Consider the following 16,261-nt stretch of genomic DNA (forward strand, 5'->3'; position numbering starts at 1 on the left):
CTGTTTTAAGACATATGCCTACCACGTTTTGCAACTGAATATCAATGCAGTTTGTCTTATATAAAGTGAGGTGCAATTATCAGCTGTAAATGAAACAGATGTAGTGAGTTTTTACCCAAACTTTGTCACATTAAACAATTGTAAACTGGAAATATATTTTTTTATCATTAACGTAAAATAAATGTTACTGAAACGGCACATATTGATAACACAAAATCATTAACAAAGATATCAATCAACTAATAAATACAAAGGAATACAATTTGCCGATGTCGCGATTTAGAAAGTATCAGCTACATGAAAGTCGTGAAATATTATTGCTCTTAAATTTCACCAATGAAATTCATAGGAAGCATAGAAAATGCGAAAAAAACGAACTTTCATCAATATCGAAGATTATTATTATTAATTTCTACATATCTACATTTCAATATTTTAACATCACTATAATTCACGTCATATTTATCCGTAATTAATTTAACTGTTGATAAGAAAGTTTTATCTTGCCGATGTCTATTGTAGTTAGCCAAGCTACTAATTTATGATAATTAGTAAGAAATTCAATTTTATTGTGATTTTTGTCGCTTTTGGACGCTTGTTTTTTTTTTTTAAGATTAACACTGATTGTAAAATATAGCAAATGTTTACTAGTTTTTTTTTACCTTTCGGGACTCCTTCATTACTGTACAAATGTCAAAATGACATTTGATAATTCTTTTAACACCATTCATTACATGTTCTCTCTAATAATAACCGTTACCATCTTGTCAATGAGAAGGACATAGATTATACAGCAACATTATTTCCCGTTCTAATATTTTAATTTAGCGTTTTATCACAACAAAAATGTAACATATTAACAATTGTGCAGGTTAACATGAGAAATTAGGTTTCAGAAATGAAGTTCGGAAATGCCCTCCAAAGCATGTACATAGTGTGGCATTTGATACTAAATCAAAATACGGTACGAAAGTTTTTAAAGCGTATTGATGTCTCCTCCTGAAATGAAAAAGAAATAAACTAGTTTGACCAGTTTTCTTCAAAGCAGTGTGAGAACATGTCAGGTTATATAAATTTATTTCCTGCTTTTCAATGGATTATTGAAATACAACAATGTAATTTTTAGTTTTACTGTTTCTAACAGTGTTGTTGCTTTCAGATTTATATGTTCAACGGCAAATGCAAGTTACTAATGGCTACACATATTACAAAATATTTATTTACGTACTTTCTAACAATAACCACACGTCCTTCTACAGTTTGTTTTTGTCCAGGTCTTGTATTCATCAAGTACACAAAAGTGAACGTACTGGTCACAACCAACGGCATTGTCTAGGCAGAAAGGATCATGTGTATGACCTGTCATCCCTAAAAGAAATCAAAGTAAATCCTTTGTTTTAAAACAGATGAAAATACCGAAGCTTTAAATCCAAAGTCCCTCAATATTTGTCCACATCATTTTTTGCCTTTTTGATTGAAACAAACAGTATTTGCTTTTTCAAGGCTTAGCAAACTTGGCACTTAAAGTCACCAAATATCGCATAAGAATCGATACAGAACGAAAATTTTCTAATATTAACTTTCTTGCAACCAAGTTTCTTAGTTCGTCTGTATCTGACATTGTTTTCCTATAGTTCGCCAAATCAAGCTGTACAATTTTCGACTTGAAGATTGCAGTATACTTTCATATATTGCTTTGATCCCGAACTTAGCATATGACTTGGACAGTTTGCTACTTTTACAAATTAGAAACAAGAGCTCCGCCAAGCGGGACAATATACGCCCGAAGGATTACATCATAGGATGGGAGCAAAATTTAAAGAACTTGACTGTTGTAGCCCAAAGGAGTGGAACAAACAAAAGGAAAACTTCAAAAAACAAATCTAAGTCCAAAAAAAAAAATATTCAAAGTCCACAAAAAATCCTTATCAGGTACAGGTATGTAAAAATACACCTAAAAATTAGAGGTACCATCCATGTTGTACCACAGAAAAGTGGTCTCGGTTTTTCCCTACGGCCAATAATAAAAAATGTTTCAAAATGAGCTATTTATAGTAATATAAAAGGGAAGTAATCAACAAAAAAATATTGTAAGTGAACAAAAAAGAGTTCTGCCAAATAAAAACAAGAGTATTACAATGCAGAGCAATATACACAAAGCAAAGTCATATATGACTTTGACCCTTAAGTGTGACCTTGACCTTGAAGCAAGTCATCCGGAACATGCGCTCTGCACATCGTCTCAGTGTGGTGAACATTTCTGCCAAGTTTCTAAGAAATCCTTCCAGCAGTTCAAGTGTTACAGGGCGGACACGAAACAAACCGACATGACTTCTGACCCCTAAGTGTGACCTTGACCTTGAAACGAGTCGTCCGGAGCATGCACTCTGCACGTTGTCTTGGTGTGGTGAACATTTTTGTCAAGTTTCTTTGAAATCATTCAAGGGGTTCAAGAGTTACAGAGCGGACACGAAACAAACTGGTATGACCTTTGACTCCTAAGTGTGACTTTGACCTTGAAGCGAGACATCCAAAACATGCGCTCTGCACGTTGTCTCCGTGTGGTGAACATTTGTGTCAAGTTTCCTTGAAATCCTTCAAGGGGTTCAAGAGTTACAGAGCGGACACGAAATTGCTAACGGACAGACGGACACCAGCGTCATAATATAATACGTCCCTTCGGGCGTATAATAAGTCCCGGTTTAAACGAAGACAACGGAATACAGGTATAATGATTTATGTTAAGTTACTCAAGCGATTTATGTTAATCAAGGCGAATGTAAATAATGATAAGCAATTAAACATTTAAGGTCAAGCTAAACATCAAATGAAAGTGATACATAAACTTCTAAGATTCCTTTTTTTGTTTAAATATGTAAAACTGATCATATTATGATGAATTTGATTCATCTTAGGTGGAGGTTCATCATATATGAATGTTTCGGTTTGATAAATGGTGGTGGGTAAACTGAAATGTTTAATACCTGATCTGCTGATCGACATGGTCGATGTTCTTAACGATGTGGAAGTAACAGTAGATGGACTTGCAGTCGAGATGGCCGTGGTAGTTGAAGTTGCCACAGGTGTAGTTTTAACTGCTAAAATTGATAGATATTTGGAACTGGAATCTCTTTCCATATATACTTGTTTCGTATTGATAATGCTCTACTCGGATTTTAACACTTATAAAGACAATACTATTGCATCATAAACTATGTTTGAAAAATATATAGCATAGTCACATTTATTGTAGTTTAAAGTAAATTAATATACACTGTCTTTGCAAACAGAACAACAATAGGAAAATATGTAATTTAAAACTGAGAGCTTTTTCTGCACAAATATAAAAGTTGTAAATGGTCTTGTTCAAAATTGGCAACAAAAATATTAAATTATTACACTAACTCGAAAGAATGGCGTTTTCAAAATGTTTTTAACATTCGAAAAAATATATGGTCATGTTTAAATACTTCCGTCATATGTCCTTCCTGAACTATTTTAGTTAATTCATTTTTTGAAATACTATGATGTCAGTTACGTTTAGAATAGTAATTAACGATGAAATATTTCAAAATTTGAAATTTTAAAATTTTAAAAGTACGACACAGTATCATTTAAATTACTTCACGCTGATATAGTCATATAAACCGTATGCCGGTGTAGTAAACTAATTTAGAATTTTAATAGCACTTAAAAACAAGAATTTTAAAAGCTGTAACCAATATGACGGCAGCACCACATACACATGTGTTGTTTTTAGTCAAGTGGAATATTTCTATGTTGTTCTGTCAAAATGGCGAAAGTTGAGAACAGTACATCTTTAATGGGAATTCCTATAGTTTTTATGCGCATCTTTCTGCGCAGCCTACGTTCTCTATGGAAAATTGAAGTGAAGTCAACATTTGTTGAATTATGTGACAGACAATCTTAAATATGAGGAATCTTAAATAAAATAACATTTTTTAATAAGTTTTATCAGTAATCAAATGTTGATACTGGTTTATGTTGTATTGACATGTATCATGCCTGACATGTATCATGCAACTTGCCATTTGTGGCTGTGTTTTGACAGCGCATTTTAGTACAAAGACAGTATTTTTCATATAATGTTAGACAATTAACTTTGTATTGATAAGACAATATCTCTTTTCAGATCATTTAGTATTCAATTATAGAAAGGACTAAGACATTTTTTTTTTAACTTTTTTGAACTTTTAGCAGATATAATCAATTTGGTTAAATTGGCGCCATTTTTCGTCCGAACAGGTGTAACAGTTGTATTCAAGCGGTCTTAACATACAATTTAGCCTAGTGACCAATACAATTTTGGCCAGATTTATGTTCACAATACAATAACCTAAAAGTATACACAAGGAAAACAGGAAAAAAATCTATGAAATACTTTTTTCAAAATTGAAAAAAAAATATTCTTTACTATGAGTATTTTTCATTGAAAAAAAAACCCACAAAAGTGAATATGAAACAAGATTTTTTGTTTTTCATTTGTACCCATTATTGTAATGATATAGTATTAAAAATATGACTATGATATCAAATAAGTATATAATAAAATCTGAAAAATGAATAAATCTTATTGTGCTGTCTTGATGCATATTTTTGTTGGTATTTATAAAAAAAACAGAAAATTATGAAAATGTGGAAACGTCGCTTACAGTTTCAGCAAAGTGGGTGTGTTCAAAACAATTTTTCACAAAAACAAGCCTGGTGACCCATTGTTTTTATTTGTTGATTGTTTTCAGCACAATTTTTTTCTATCATATAATAATGTGAATTTGGAAAATATCTATGAAAGGAAAAAAGCTTTAGGAATTCACTTTAAATATACATATCAAGGAGATGTGTATTTGCTGTTGACTTACCGCAAAATTTACACGTTTTGCGGCAGTTTTTCTCCATATACTCCTTTGGACTACCGTTGCAGGCTCTTTCGTGGCATGGCACATTTGGAGCATCTTCGCACACTGCATAAGAAAGACAAAGACAAAGACAAATGCAAATTATTAATGCCTACACATACTGCAATAATATTAATTTACGTACTTTCTAACAATAACCACACGACCTTGTACAGTTTTCTTTTGTCCAGTCCTTGTATAAATCTAGTATACAAAAGTGAACAAACTGGTCACAGTCAATTGCAAGGTCTAGGCAGAAAGGATCATGTGTGTGAACCGTAATCCCTAAAAGAAACAGAATTAAATCCTTTGTTTTGAAACAGAGGAAAATACCAGAGATTTAAATCCAAAGTCTCTCAATATTTGTCCACATCATTTTTGCCTTTTTGATTCATCTCTCATTTTTGATCCATACAGTATTTCTTTTTGCAAGGTTTTGAAAACTTGGCACTTAAAAGTCATCAGATATCGCAAAAGAAACGATATAGGACGAAACTTGTCTCACAGTTATTTTCTTACGACCAAGTTCCTTCTTTCGCCTGTATTTCCATATTTTTTACCATTTTGCATCTTCTTAAAAGACAGTATAAAAATATAATAACGACTGTTTTCCTATAGTTCATCAAAACCAGCAGTACAATTTCGATGGATAAGCCTTCAGTTCGATTTTAAACAAACATTCAAATCATGTGTTTTCAACTGGACTGAAAGTGTAGGAAATATATGTAAAATAATATTTGTTATGTGTAATTTAAAAGTTTTGTGAATATACATTTTCTAGTCGACTTGATGACTGCAGTATGCTTTCATATATTGCTTTGATTTCTAACTTAGCACATGACTTGGACAATTTGCTATTATTACAAATTAGAAATTAGTCCCGGTTTAAACGAAGACTATGGAATACATTTAAAATAAATTAACTTAAGTTACTCAAGCGATGAATTTAGTTAACCAAGGCGCATATAAATAATGGTCAGCATTAAACCATTTACGGTCAAAAGAAACATCAAACCCAAGTGGTACATTAACTTTAAATATTTCTTATCAGATACAACATTAAACTATCTGACGTTTGTAAGAGAGTGATATACAGAATTTGGTTCAGTTTGCTTTTTGTTGAAATATGTAAAACTGATTATTTTCAGATGAACTCGATTTATTTAAGGTGGAGGTTTATCATATATGAACGTTTTGGTTTGATAAATGATGATGAATTAACTGAAATGTTTAATTACTGATCTGCTTGTTGTGGACATGGTTAATCAACTGGACTGAAAGTGTAGGAAATATATGTAAAATAATATTTGTTATGTATAATTTAAAGGTTCTGTGAATATACATTTTCTAGACGACTTGAAGACTGCAGTATGCTTACAGATGGGGAAGTAACAGTAGATGGACTTGCAGTCGAGGCGGCCATGGTAGTTGAAGTTGCCACAGGAGTGGTTTTTACTGCTAAATTTGATAAAAAATTTAGGAACTGAAATCTCTTTCCATATATACTTGTTCCGTATTCATAATTTTCTACTCGAGTTTTAAGACTTATTAGAACATTTTTTGGCATCATAAGCTATGTTTAAAGAATATATATCATAGTTCTATTTATTGTAGTTTAAAGTAAATTTATATACACTGTCTTTGCAAACAGAACATCAATACGAAAATAGGTATTTTAAAACTGAGAGATTGTTCTGCACAAATAAAAGGTTGTAACTCATCTGGAGCATCTTCGCACACTGCATTAGAAACGACAAACAGATGTGATAGTATCCTGTCACAGGTAAAATAGATATAGCATAATTAACGATTTGTGAAATCTGTTTTCTCGGCCAAAATTTGTTTTTGTCAATGTCATTTGTTTTCATTCAGATAGAATGCTCTTGAATAGATCAAACCGTAAAATATATACCAAGAAGGCATAGAACAAGAGCACTGCTGTCACATGAGACAGCACCCTCGACTATTTCGATGTTGAATAGTAAATAGGGCATATCAGATGAAGCTGAAACTGTCACTGAGTGTTTTATATTTCCAAAGTGCATGAAAATACTGGACAAAAGCTTATGTTTGTGTCAACTGTTAGATAGAGATAGTGCATGAAAACATTAAATGAGTATAAAAGGGACGTAATTCATGAAGCATATCTACAAAATAAATGCTCCTTGTGTCATATCATGTGAATAATAGTATGAGCAACTAGTTTAAGTTTGAATCAAATCTATTTAGTAATAACTGAGATAGAGCAAAAGTGCATCACAACTTAGACCTAAAATTCTAACTGAAAAGAGGGCATAACTCATAATATACCGGTGCCAGCATTATGGACCTGACGTCATATTGTATTGGTGATGATGTAGATCAATAAATTAAGTTTGCATCAAATCCATTTAGTAATAACAGAGATGTGGTGAAAAAGCATCAAAATTAACCAGAAATTCTGAGTATTTAAGTTTCATTGAAACCCATTTGGTATTAACTGATATAGACTGAAAGTGCACCAAAACTTATACCTGAAATCTAAAGTAAAAAAGGGACATAATTCATGATATATTGGTGCAAGAGTTAGAGTGAAAGTGCATTAAAACTTTCACCTGAAATTTTAAGTAAAAAGGTAGATAATCTATTAAATATTGATTGGCCCTTTTGCAAAATGATGTAGGTGATGATGTGGAACAACTATTAAAAGTTTGAATCAAATCCATTTAGTACTTAATGAGATAGAGTGAAAGTGTGCCAAATCAAAGTAAAAAGGGGGATAATTCATGACATAATTATTGATGTGAGAGTAATGACCCTTGTGCCATGTGATGTGGGTGGTGATGTGGAACTACTAAAGTTTGAATGATATCCTTTTTTGATAACAGATATCTAGGGAAAATGTATCAAAATTAACTTTAAAGTTAGCTTTAAAGTGCCAGAGCTATAAACCTTGTGTCATATGATGCGGGTGATGATGTCAAACAACTATTTTAAGTTTGAATCAAATCAAACTGAGACAGAGTTTAAGTGCACCAAAGCTTTAAAAGAAGAAATCTGTCTATATATGTTTAAAAACTTTTTTAGAATGTAAATTTGGATATTTTTCACCCAAGAAATGGAACTTAATTATTTTCAACTTGTTATTTTGACATCTTAATGTTTGTCTCTTTGTCAAATCAGTTGATATATTGAGATCATGTTTTTAAATAGTTAATAGAAAAATTAAACTTTAAAACAAGATTGATAGAAATCGGGCATTTTTGCATATACTGGTAGTTGGCACTTATAAACAATATTATCTGCAATTTAACGAACACCTAGTTTTACATTTTCATTAATTATTTTTATTCGTTCGTCAAAGAGAACAACTGAAAAAAAATCAGAAAAAAATGTCAGAAAAATCTGTCAGATATACCTTTAAAGCTCATGAAACATTTGGAAAACTACAGGTCGTCAAACACGACATAAACGAAAATGTTACAGGCTCGATTTGATTGAGCGTGTTCATGGACGGTAGTGGGGATGCAAGTTACCGTTTACGCCCTCTAGCACCGGGTTGAGCAGAACTCAACATTTACACATGTTATGAGTACTAGACATCCGCAGATGTATTCATACGGCGGTGTGCATGGAACCTTCAATGATGCACAGAGTGCAATTCCGTGAAAAGCGTTGTATATCACAAGATAAAATAATGGGTTTGCCCTTAACGAAAAATAATGGACATAACTTAATAAACTGGAATATAGGGAGGGGACCTGTGGTTAAGGAGCCTGTATATCTCTGAAACTGCCAAAAACAAAGTTAAAAAGTCAGGCACCATATCCAAGGGGTGGTTAAACAATAACCAAAACTTTTAAAGCGGGAGTATTGGAACCACCTAAACCGAAATGTTCAAGCTGAAAAATTAAACAGTACACTTACACAACATAAATGTCTTGCTGAACGATCTGAAGAGATCGAAATATAACAGCTCTGATTGAAAGTACGGGGAGACGTACGGCCGCCACACAGCACAAACAACGCTGCTGGATAATAAAATAAAAAAGTGGAGAATCACAGGTCGTCCAAAATGAGTCTTATTTCGTTTAATTTCATAAAGTAGATATAGATTTTCTGAAATTTCTTTAAAAATACAACAGAAACATTCGTGGATGCGCATTTACTAATAATCAATGACATAGCCTAAGGGACTAAAACTAAACAATCAATCTTGAACAGTGAAAGCATTTAGAAAGTTGGCTTAAACCGTCGATGAATCCGTTGTTCAAAGAATTGCATTGGCATGCTGCTTTTTTCCTTCGGCAGATTTTTTGCTGGTATCATTTCTGATCTTTTAAGATCATAGCTCCAGCTCCAATGTTATTTTGTAAGAGAAATTGTAAAAGTCGGTGCTAGTGGGCGTGACGGATATAGCATATTTTATACCTCCTCTCATGAACGGACTCAGTCAAACCGAGTTTGCTCTAATTTTGATCGGGTGCATTCTATATGCAATATGTATATGGCGACCGTAAAACGCATTTAGACTCTGAAACTTTTACCTTCATGTGTAGCAAGCACTGTGGTGATACTTTTAGTTGTTGTTGTTGGTACACAAAGCCGAGGATCGTAGTCATTGCACAGTGTAGAATTGCAGCAAATGCTGCATGTAGATCTTTTACGGCCAACAATCGCAGATGAACCTATCCTATTGCTTGTAACACATATCTAAAAAGCACAATCATATGCAGTACAGGTTAGTTTAAGGTGTATTAATGGACTTGCATCTACGTGTTTATTGATTCATTAATTGATACAGCGTTGCTCCTTGCAAAACATTTACCAAACTACAAGTTTCCTAAATAAGTATGACAGTAGATTCCATTCTTCTTTCATATATTTTATATTATACCAGATTTACACGTTCAAAGGCGCTTTACATATAAAAAGGCAGATACCCAGGGCGCCATTGCATCCTTTACTAGTACAGACAAAGAGCGATCTAACGAGAGGAACAGAGCGAGAGAAAGTCCTAATAACAGACAGAGAGAAATGCATTAAATACAGGCATGTCCGACTTATTTAGCCTCTCTCTTTGCGAATAAACAGTCTGGTTCTTCAATATGCTCGTTGTCCAGTGTATAGCACCGATACACGCAAAGCCGTTTTTCCTGTGAAAAACCAGTACAGGTCTCTTAGACCGTTGCTCTTCATAACATATATACAAATCTACTAGGTTCTTAGTCTAACTGAGTCTGATCATGAGAGGTTATGAACTGTGCAACATATTCTTAGGCCCTCTAGCACAGGCTTACACTGATTAGGACGGACTCCATGATCCCGCAGGACTAGAAAATTTAATAATACCTAGTCAAAGTACGAAAAGACATATTAAAATCATCAAACAGTACTAAAAGACTGCTGTTTTGATACTTACGAATAGCAGAGTGCGTTTAATGGTGTCGGTTCTTGTGGGCTAATGACGTACTATAACCTTTAATTACATGTGATAAAAAATGAATGTAGCAAGAAAAAAAATCCATAACAAAAATAAAACAGGTTTTATCAAACATCATTTCCTGTTTAAGGGAACACTGTCAAATGTATATAGAATAAAATAATTATACGTACGTTTCTTTCTGTGCATTTTGTTTCAAACAGATTGTTGGATGCACCAAGTCTTGTCACCGGATGAATAGAGCAATCCTGTAAGCCAATATTGCTTCATTACAACGCGTTTTAGATAGCGTGGTATTAATTTGCAGGCGTTTTCATTTTCAGGTTAAATTGTAATACCTCTTGATATTATCATACGGTAATTTGCAATGCTTTATGAAATCCTTTTTGCTAAAATCTTTATTTTTTAACTTTTTGTTATAGATTTTATTGAGAAAATATTTTATCAGGTAAAATGTTAATCTCTTCTCTTCCTTATGTATATTTAGACAAATAATGCTAAAATTTACATTTTTTCTTTTTATTACATTAGAAAACAATGTATTTGCTAATCTTCTCTTTTTTATCTTCTCATTATTTTTAGAAAAAAATGCGTTTGCTTTAATTTGCATTTTTCATCTGTTTGTTATATTAAGAAAAATTATATTTGCTAAAATCTTCTTTTTCGTGTTTCTCTTATATTTAGAAAGTATATAAACCTTTCATTTTTTGACAAGTCTTTTAAATCTCTAGACAGATAAAAAAACTGGCCCCGTGTTCCCAAAACATTTTCAGACTCAGCTGAGTTTGATAATGAAACTTAATTTGTCATTTATATCTAAACAGCATGTTTAAAACTAAATTTTAAGTTAAAGGCACTCGCTACAGTTTTTCCGGACGGGTCGATATTTACCCCAAAACCATGCCAGTTTAGTTTCGATGTAGCTCACTGCAGACTTGGTGCGGTCTTTTGCGCATGTCCGGAAGTGATTATCTAATGTCACGTACGGCAAAAATTCGCAAATTATTGTATGTTCGCATGCATTTAATGTACAAAATGTATAATATACTGACTAAAGGTAAGGGTAAGTATCACCATGGTTACAAAATATATACATTTAAAGTACTTTTTGTTCAAATTGCTTCAATCCGACATATACTGGAATCTGTTATTTATACCAGCGCTCAAACTCTGCATTGAGTCACAGCTGTTTCTAACCCCGTACCGTACCCGTACCGTACATTCGTAAACTATAGGTTTTGTTAAAAAAAGGGATAAAACTTTCATCGTTCTATGCCATCAAAATGCTTCAGAAACACCATAAAATCCGCTTATTAAGAAATCTGCCGTTTGATAATTTTATATATATATTTCTAAGTCATTTGCTCAAACACTGAATGAGTATTTCGTACCAACCTGCGTTGTATAAATGCCCGCCACAGCTCCACCCCGTTGTAATTTGATTTAAGCGAAATCTAATATGGTGACCTATCAATTTTCTTTTTGTTTTAAATTAGGTACACATAACCAAAGGTATGTGCAGAGTTTGATTAAATTCTATTATGTGAAACTCGATAAAAAATAGCTGAAGTACCAACTTAAAATTGACAAAAATATGCAAAAATAGCCCTTGGGTCTGCTGAACAAGTATTCTTTATAAAATCATGTTCTTTTGATTTCTTTGAGCATGTTTCAAATAGATATATTGTTTTCCGTTATAAAAATGCTTAGATAATCAAATTTATGCTGATTATTGTACTTTACTGAAATATATTTTAGGATTACAGAAATTTTGAAAAATGTTTAAAATAACACCATATCTAGGGGCAAATTAAATTGAAACAAAGCTTTTTCAATACATCATAACATGACATTTTAATACAAAACATTTCATCAAAATCTATTATTGAGAAAAAAATTACGAAACTGTAGCAAGCGTCCTCAATAACTATTTTCAAGTGACTATTCAGTATTGATGGTCAGTCTCCGTTGGAATTTAACCTTGGAATTTTAGTAAATTAAAATTTAAATTTCAAACTCAAACTCAGCTGAGACCAAAAATGTTTTGTGAACATGGGGCCTGATCATAGCGCGTATTGTTACAAAAAGATACTAGTCACCAAAGGAAATGTCTTATACATAATATTTTTTATTTTGTCTTCAAACTAACTTTTTGCCCTTATATATGCAGTGATACGGGGTTTACGACATCCCCATTCCCATTAAAATTAAAACAAATGTTTTATCCAAGGTTCCTTCACTTCGAGAATAGTGAATAAAATACAGTAAAACTTTTGGGAACAGTTGGTTACCCCCAAGCCCTAAGCCTTGTCCAAAAAACTGATGACTGGTAAATTATTTTATTCTATTTATTGTCTTACATCGTTCTGCAGCCATAAACTATTTATTTGGTCAATTTTGCCTTTCCAAATATAAACAGATTTGTAAAATATTTTCTAAATAAAAAAATGATATAAATCTTAAAAAATTAAACGAATCATATTTCATAAATCGTTATATGCGATCTAAATAGTTATCTTAAGGGACAAGCAATCTGTAAACTAGGTCAATCAAAAGTTTTCTTTAGTGCAACTGTAATAGATCTACTATTCTGACTAAATACATCTTAGTCTCATTTTTTTCTATTATATACAGTGTAAGTTATGGCGTTTAAGGTCTGGTTTATCTCGGCTAAATGGTTTTAGCTTCAACATCTTTCATTTCTATTAAGTTATAGAATATTCAATACATGTTACTAAACCAGTTTTAATATAAAAATACAAAAAATTTAAGTATGTTATATTTTAGAAATCAGTTCTCAAACCTTATCTCTTCCACATTGCTGAATTTTGTTGCAACTTCGTGTTCCAATCTGAAGGTGACACGTGTAGCATAGTGGTCCAAGTGCAGGGTCAAAACCTTTACATTTAAAAGAAGCAAGTATTAATATTGATATTCCATCTTATGCACCCCTTTCAATTTTTCTAATTCATTCTGCAGCAACAACAATAAGAAGTTAGCTTTTTAAAAAAAAAGAATTTCAAATCTAACATCAACATTATAATTTTTATTATTATATATGCAACAAAATCACAGTTTTTACTTCACAACTATTACGTCATAGCATCAAACGTCATTGCGATGCGCTGATAATTCGACACAAAACGGAAAAAATATTTGATGCATAATGAGCAAAGTAAACATTGATAGTGTATCAGAATCGAAATTATATCTCAAACAGTAATCTTCTCTTGAATAAAGTCATAGTTTGTCATTCACATGCGAATTATCATATCGCTCCGGCTAGGACCTTGTGTTACAATTCCTTTGCATCTGAACTCTCCAAACAATGATTTTATTTAACGACAAATCACCGTTTTAGATATATCATTTCTTAAGTAATTAAAACAGATACTACACAATCACCAAATACATGACGTACAGTATCTTTCTCGCATTACATTCACACAAGTGTACATGTAGATCTACGCTAATTTCATAATTTCATATATTATATTAGATGTACTTTTAGTGCCTGGCAGAAATGATGAAATATGATATATCTATATGTCTTAGTATTAAATTGGTTGATTACCATTTCCAACAGAATGTCAACACTAAAAGCTGATCAGATAACTAGTCAAAGTTTCCTGGATTAAGCTTCCGGGCTTACTTGTTTTCCACAACTCAATCGAGGACAAATGATTTCAGAGGTATTGTTATATGTCAATTTGTCATAGACTCGAGACTTCTAGATTGGGAGTATTGTACTGGTCGTTTCATATTACCGGTCGACCAGATTAGACGAGTAATGACTTACCTTTCTCTCCACATCCACCTGCATTACAGAGATCACCATGACAACACTCTGTACACGTCAACGCATTATAACCGGCACTGAAATCTCCACATTTCTATATAACATAATATTCTAATACATATAAACGTATTGTGTTTAGAATCCTGTCATTACTACAAATTTCATTTACAAGAGTATATCATAATATTTTAATCAGTTTTAAACGTTTGAGAACCATTTTACCAAAGGTTTTATGTTCATATTCTGAAATATGAGATAGGTGTAATCACATTGTTTCTAAGATATATATACAATATAGCCATCAATAATAAAATCACAAAATAAAATGTTGCGATTTACTCAGAAATAATTTAATATCAGTGGGGACTTCAGGTCAGCGCATCGTAAAGCATTGATACCTGTGGTTAAATCTCAGAATGCGAGATTGTGTTTTGTGATCTTAATTACAGAATGTTACGTTACACAAATGTCACAGCAATATATATACCAGACAACACATTTAAAGTTGTTTATTTGTTATTGCTTACTTGCTTATCCATACATATTTGTCTGTATCTGAAGCTTCCGGCGGAAGTATTATATTGCTCAACTGCACACAACTAAAAAACATAAATTGTAACTTACCATCAAGCATTCCATACCTTTTGAGTTTAAAAATTTGATACGAAACAATAGTTTGATACATGTGCCATATTTTGTCCCTTTAAACAAAGATTTTCTTTGAAGGTAAAAGCAAATGTTGGACCAGATTATATTCTATGAGTAAAGTCATCCATTCCAGACTTGTTTTGTAATATAACACAATTGTTTATTTGAAAATGGGACAATTAAGAACAAGAAAATACCATATATTAAAAAGTATATATAAATTGAATTATAAATAACTCGTGTGTCCCACATTCTCCAACTTTGTCGCATAAATTTGGCAATGGTACATCGTCGCACTGTAAACACTTATAACAGGTAGCTAAAATACAAAAAGAAATGGATTGAAAAAGTAGGTTAGATATTTACGGATTACCGTCCGAACCTAGGTTTAAATCATTAATGAAATAAACTAATTTTTTTGGTATATCTTGATGTTTTGAAAAATCATGGTTTCATCAAATTCTACATCGAATAAAATAAATTTAACTACCTTAATATCATTACAATATTTTAGTATTTAAAATCTTTGAGCAGAATTGCGTTTTTGATCTAAATTTCGTGATCTCTTACCAACAGTTAGAAATGTATTCAGGTAGAAAACAATAGTATCTACACTTCTTGGCAACACTGAAATATAAATTAAAATTGGCACTATGATAAAATTCACATATAAAAGTCAATTACCGCTTACCAAATTGTACCAACTTACTTGTGTTCCTTGCAAAAATCCGACTGTCGTATCATGACTATGCTTAAAATATTTGTTGTTTTCTTAATGTTTGTTTAATGTCATGCCGACACAAAATTGGTCATATGGCGACTACTAATGGCTTACCTATAGTTCCAATTTTTAACAATGGTTCAAATTTTATTCTTTCATTATATCATATAAATTACATGAATGATAACATCAGTTTTGGCTGCATTTGTACATACACATGGTACACTTAATGAAAATAAACATATTGCAAAAAAAAAGCCAAAAATGAAGATAATTTACTTGTATTTCCATAGATTTAAATTTCTCTCCTGATTTATTCCTAATGACTAAATGTTTATAGATAAGAATCTCTGTCCTAAATATATAAGGAATAATAGATAATTTGTTGAGTGTGTCGAGTCGTAATAGATTTACTGTCATGTTGCCACCGAACTTATTGTGAAGTGTTTTGTCAGCTGTTTAGTGAATTTATCAGTGTATCAAAATCTTCGTATTGCCAATGACCTAGTTTACTATAATTATTGTTAAGATAAGGTATACCAAACAACCGTTCTTTCTGGTGCATGGTACAGTTCGACCTAGGGAAATATCAACATCAGTCGTAGTTACTACTGCTGCTGTTGTGGTTATTGTTGCTGCTGCTGCTATTGTTGTTATTGTTGCTGTTGCTGATGCTGTTGTTGTTGCTATTGTTGTTGCTGCAGCTCTGCTGTTGTTTTTGTTCCTGCTGCAGCTGCTGTTATTGTTATTGTTGC

General features: G+C 32.2%; 1 protein-coding gene across 4 annotated transcripts; it reads right to left on the minus strand.

Moving 5' to 3' along the window:
* Positions 1–533: 533 nt before the first annotated feature.
* LOC123549217 (uncharacterized) lies at positions 534–15,920 on the minus strand. Of its 4 annotated transcripts, none has more exons than XM_053545622.1 (11): positions 15,786–15,902; positions 15,356–15,412; positions 14,665–15,104; positions 14,138–14,231; positions 13,142–13,236; positions 10,512–10,586; positions 9,443–9,608; positions 4,881–4,982; positions 2,985–3,095; positions 1,229–1,368; positions 534–999 (listed from the first exon to the last, which is right to left on the minus strand). In XM_053545622.1, exons 3-10 carry the CDS (start codon positions 14,674–14,676, stop codon positions 1,232–1,234), a joined length of 792 nt encoding a protein of 263 aa, XP_053401597.1. In that variant the 5' UTR covers positions 14,677–15,104; positions 15,356–15,412; positions 15,786–15,902; the 3' UTR covers positions 534–999; positions 1,229–1,231. The 4 variants fall into 4 exon arrangements, with proteins under 4 accessions (XP_053401597.1, XP_053401596.1, XP_053401599.1 ...); XM_053545621.1 differs by having other exon boundaries at positions 2,985–3,098; positions 15,786–15,896; XM_053545624.1 differs by lacking the exon at positions 534–999 and adding an exon at positions 8,823–8,926 and having other exon boundaries at positions 1,230–1,368; positions 15,786–15,920.
* Between the last annotated feature and the right edge of the window lie 341 nt (positions 15,921–16,261).

This window comes from Mercenaria mercenaria, chromosome 6 (assembly GCF_021730395.1).
Source record: "Mercenaria mercenaria strain notata chromosome 6, MADL_Memer_1, whole genome shotgun sequence".
NCBI classification, from domain to species: Eukaryota; Metazoa; Mollusca; class Bivalvia; order Venerida; family Veneridae; genus Mercenaria; species Mercenaria mercenaria.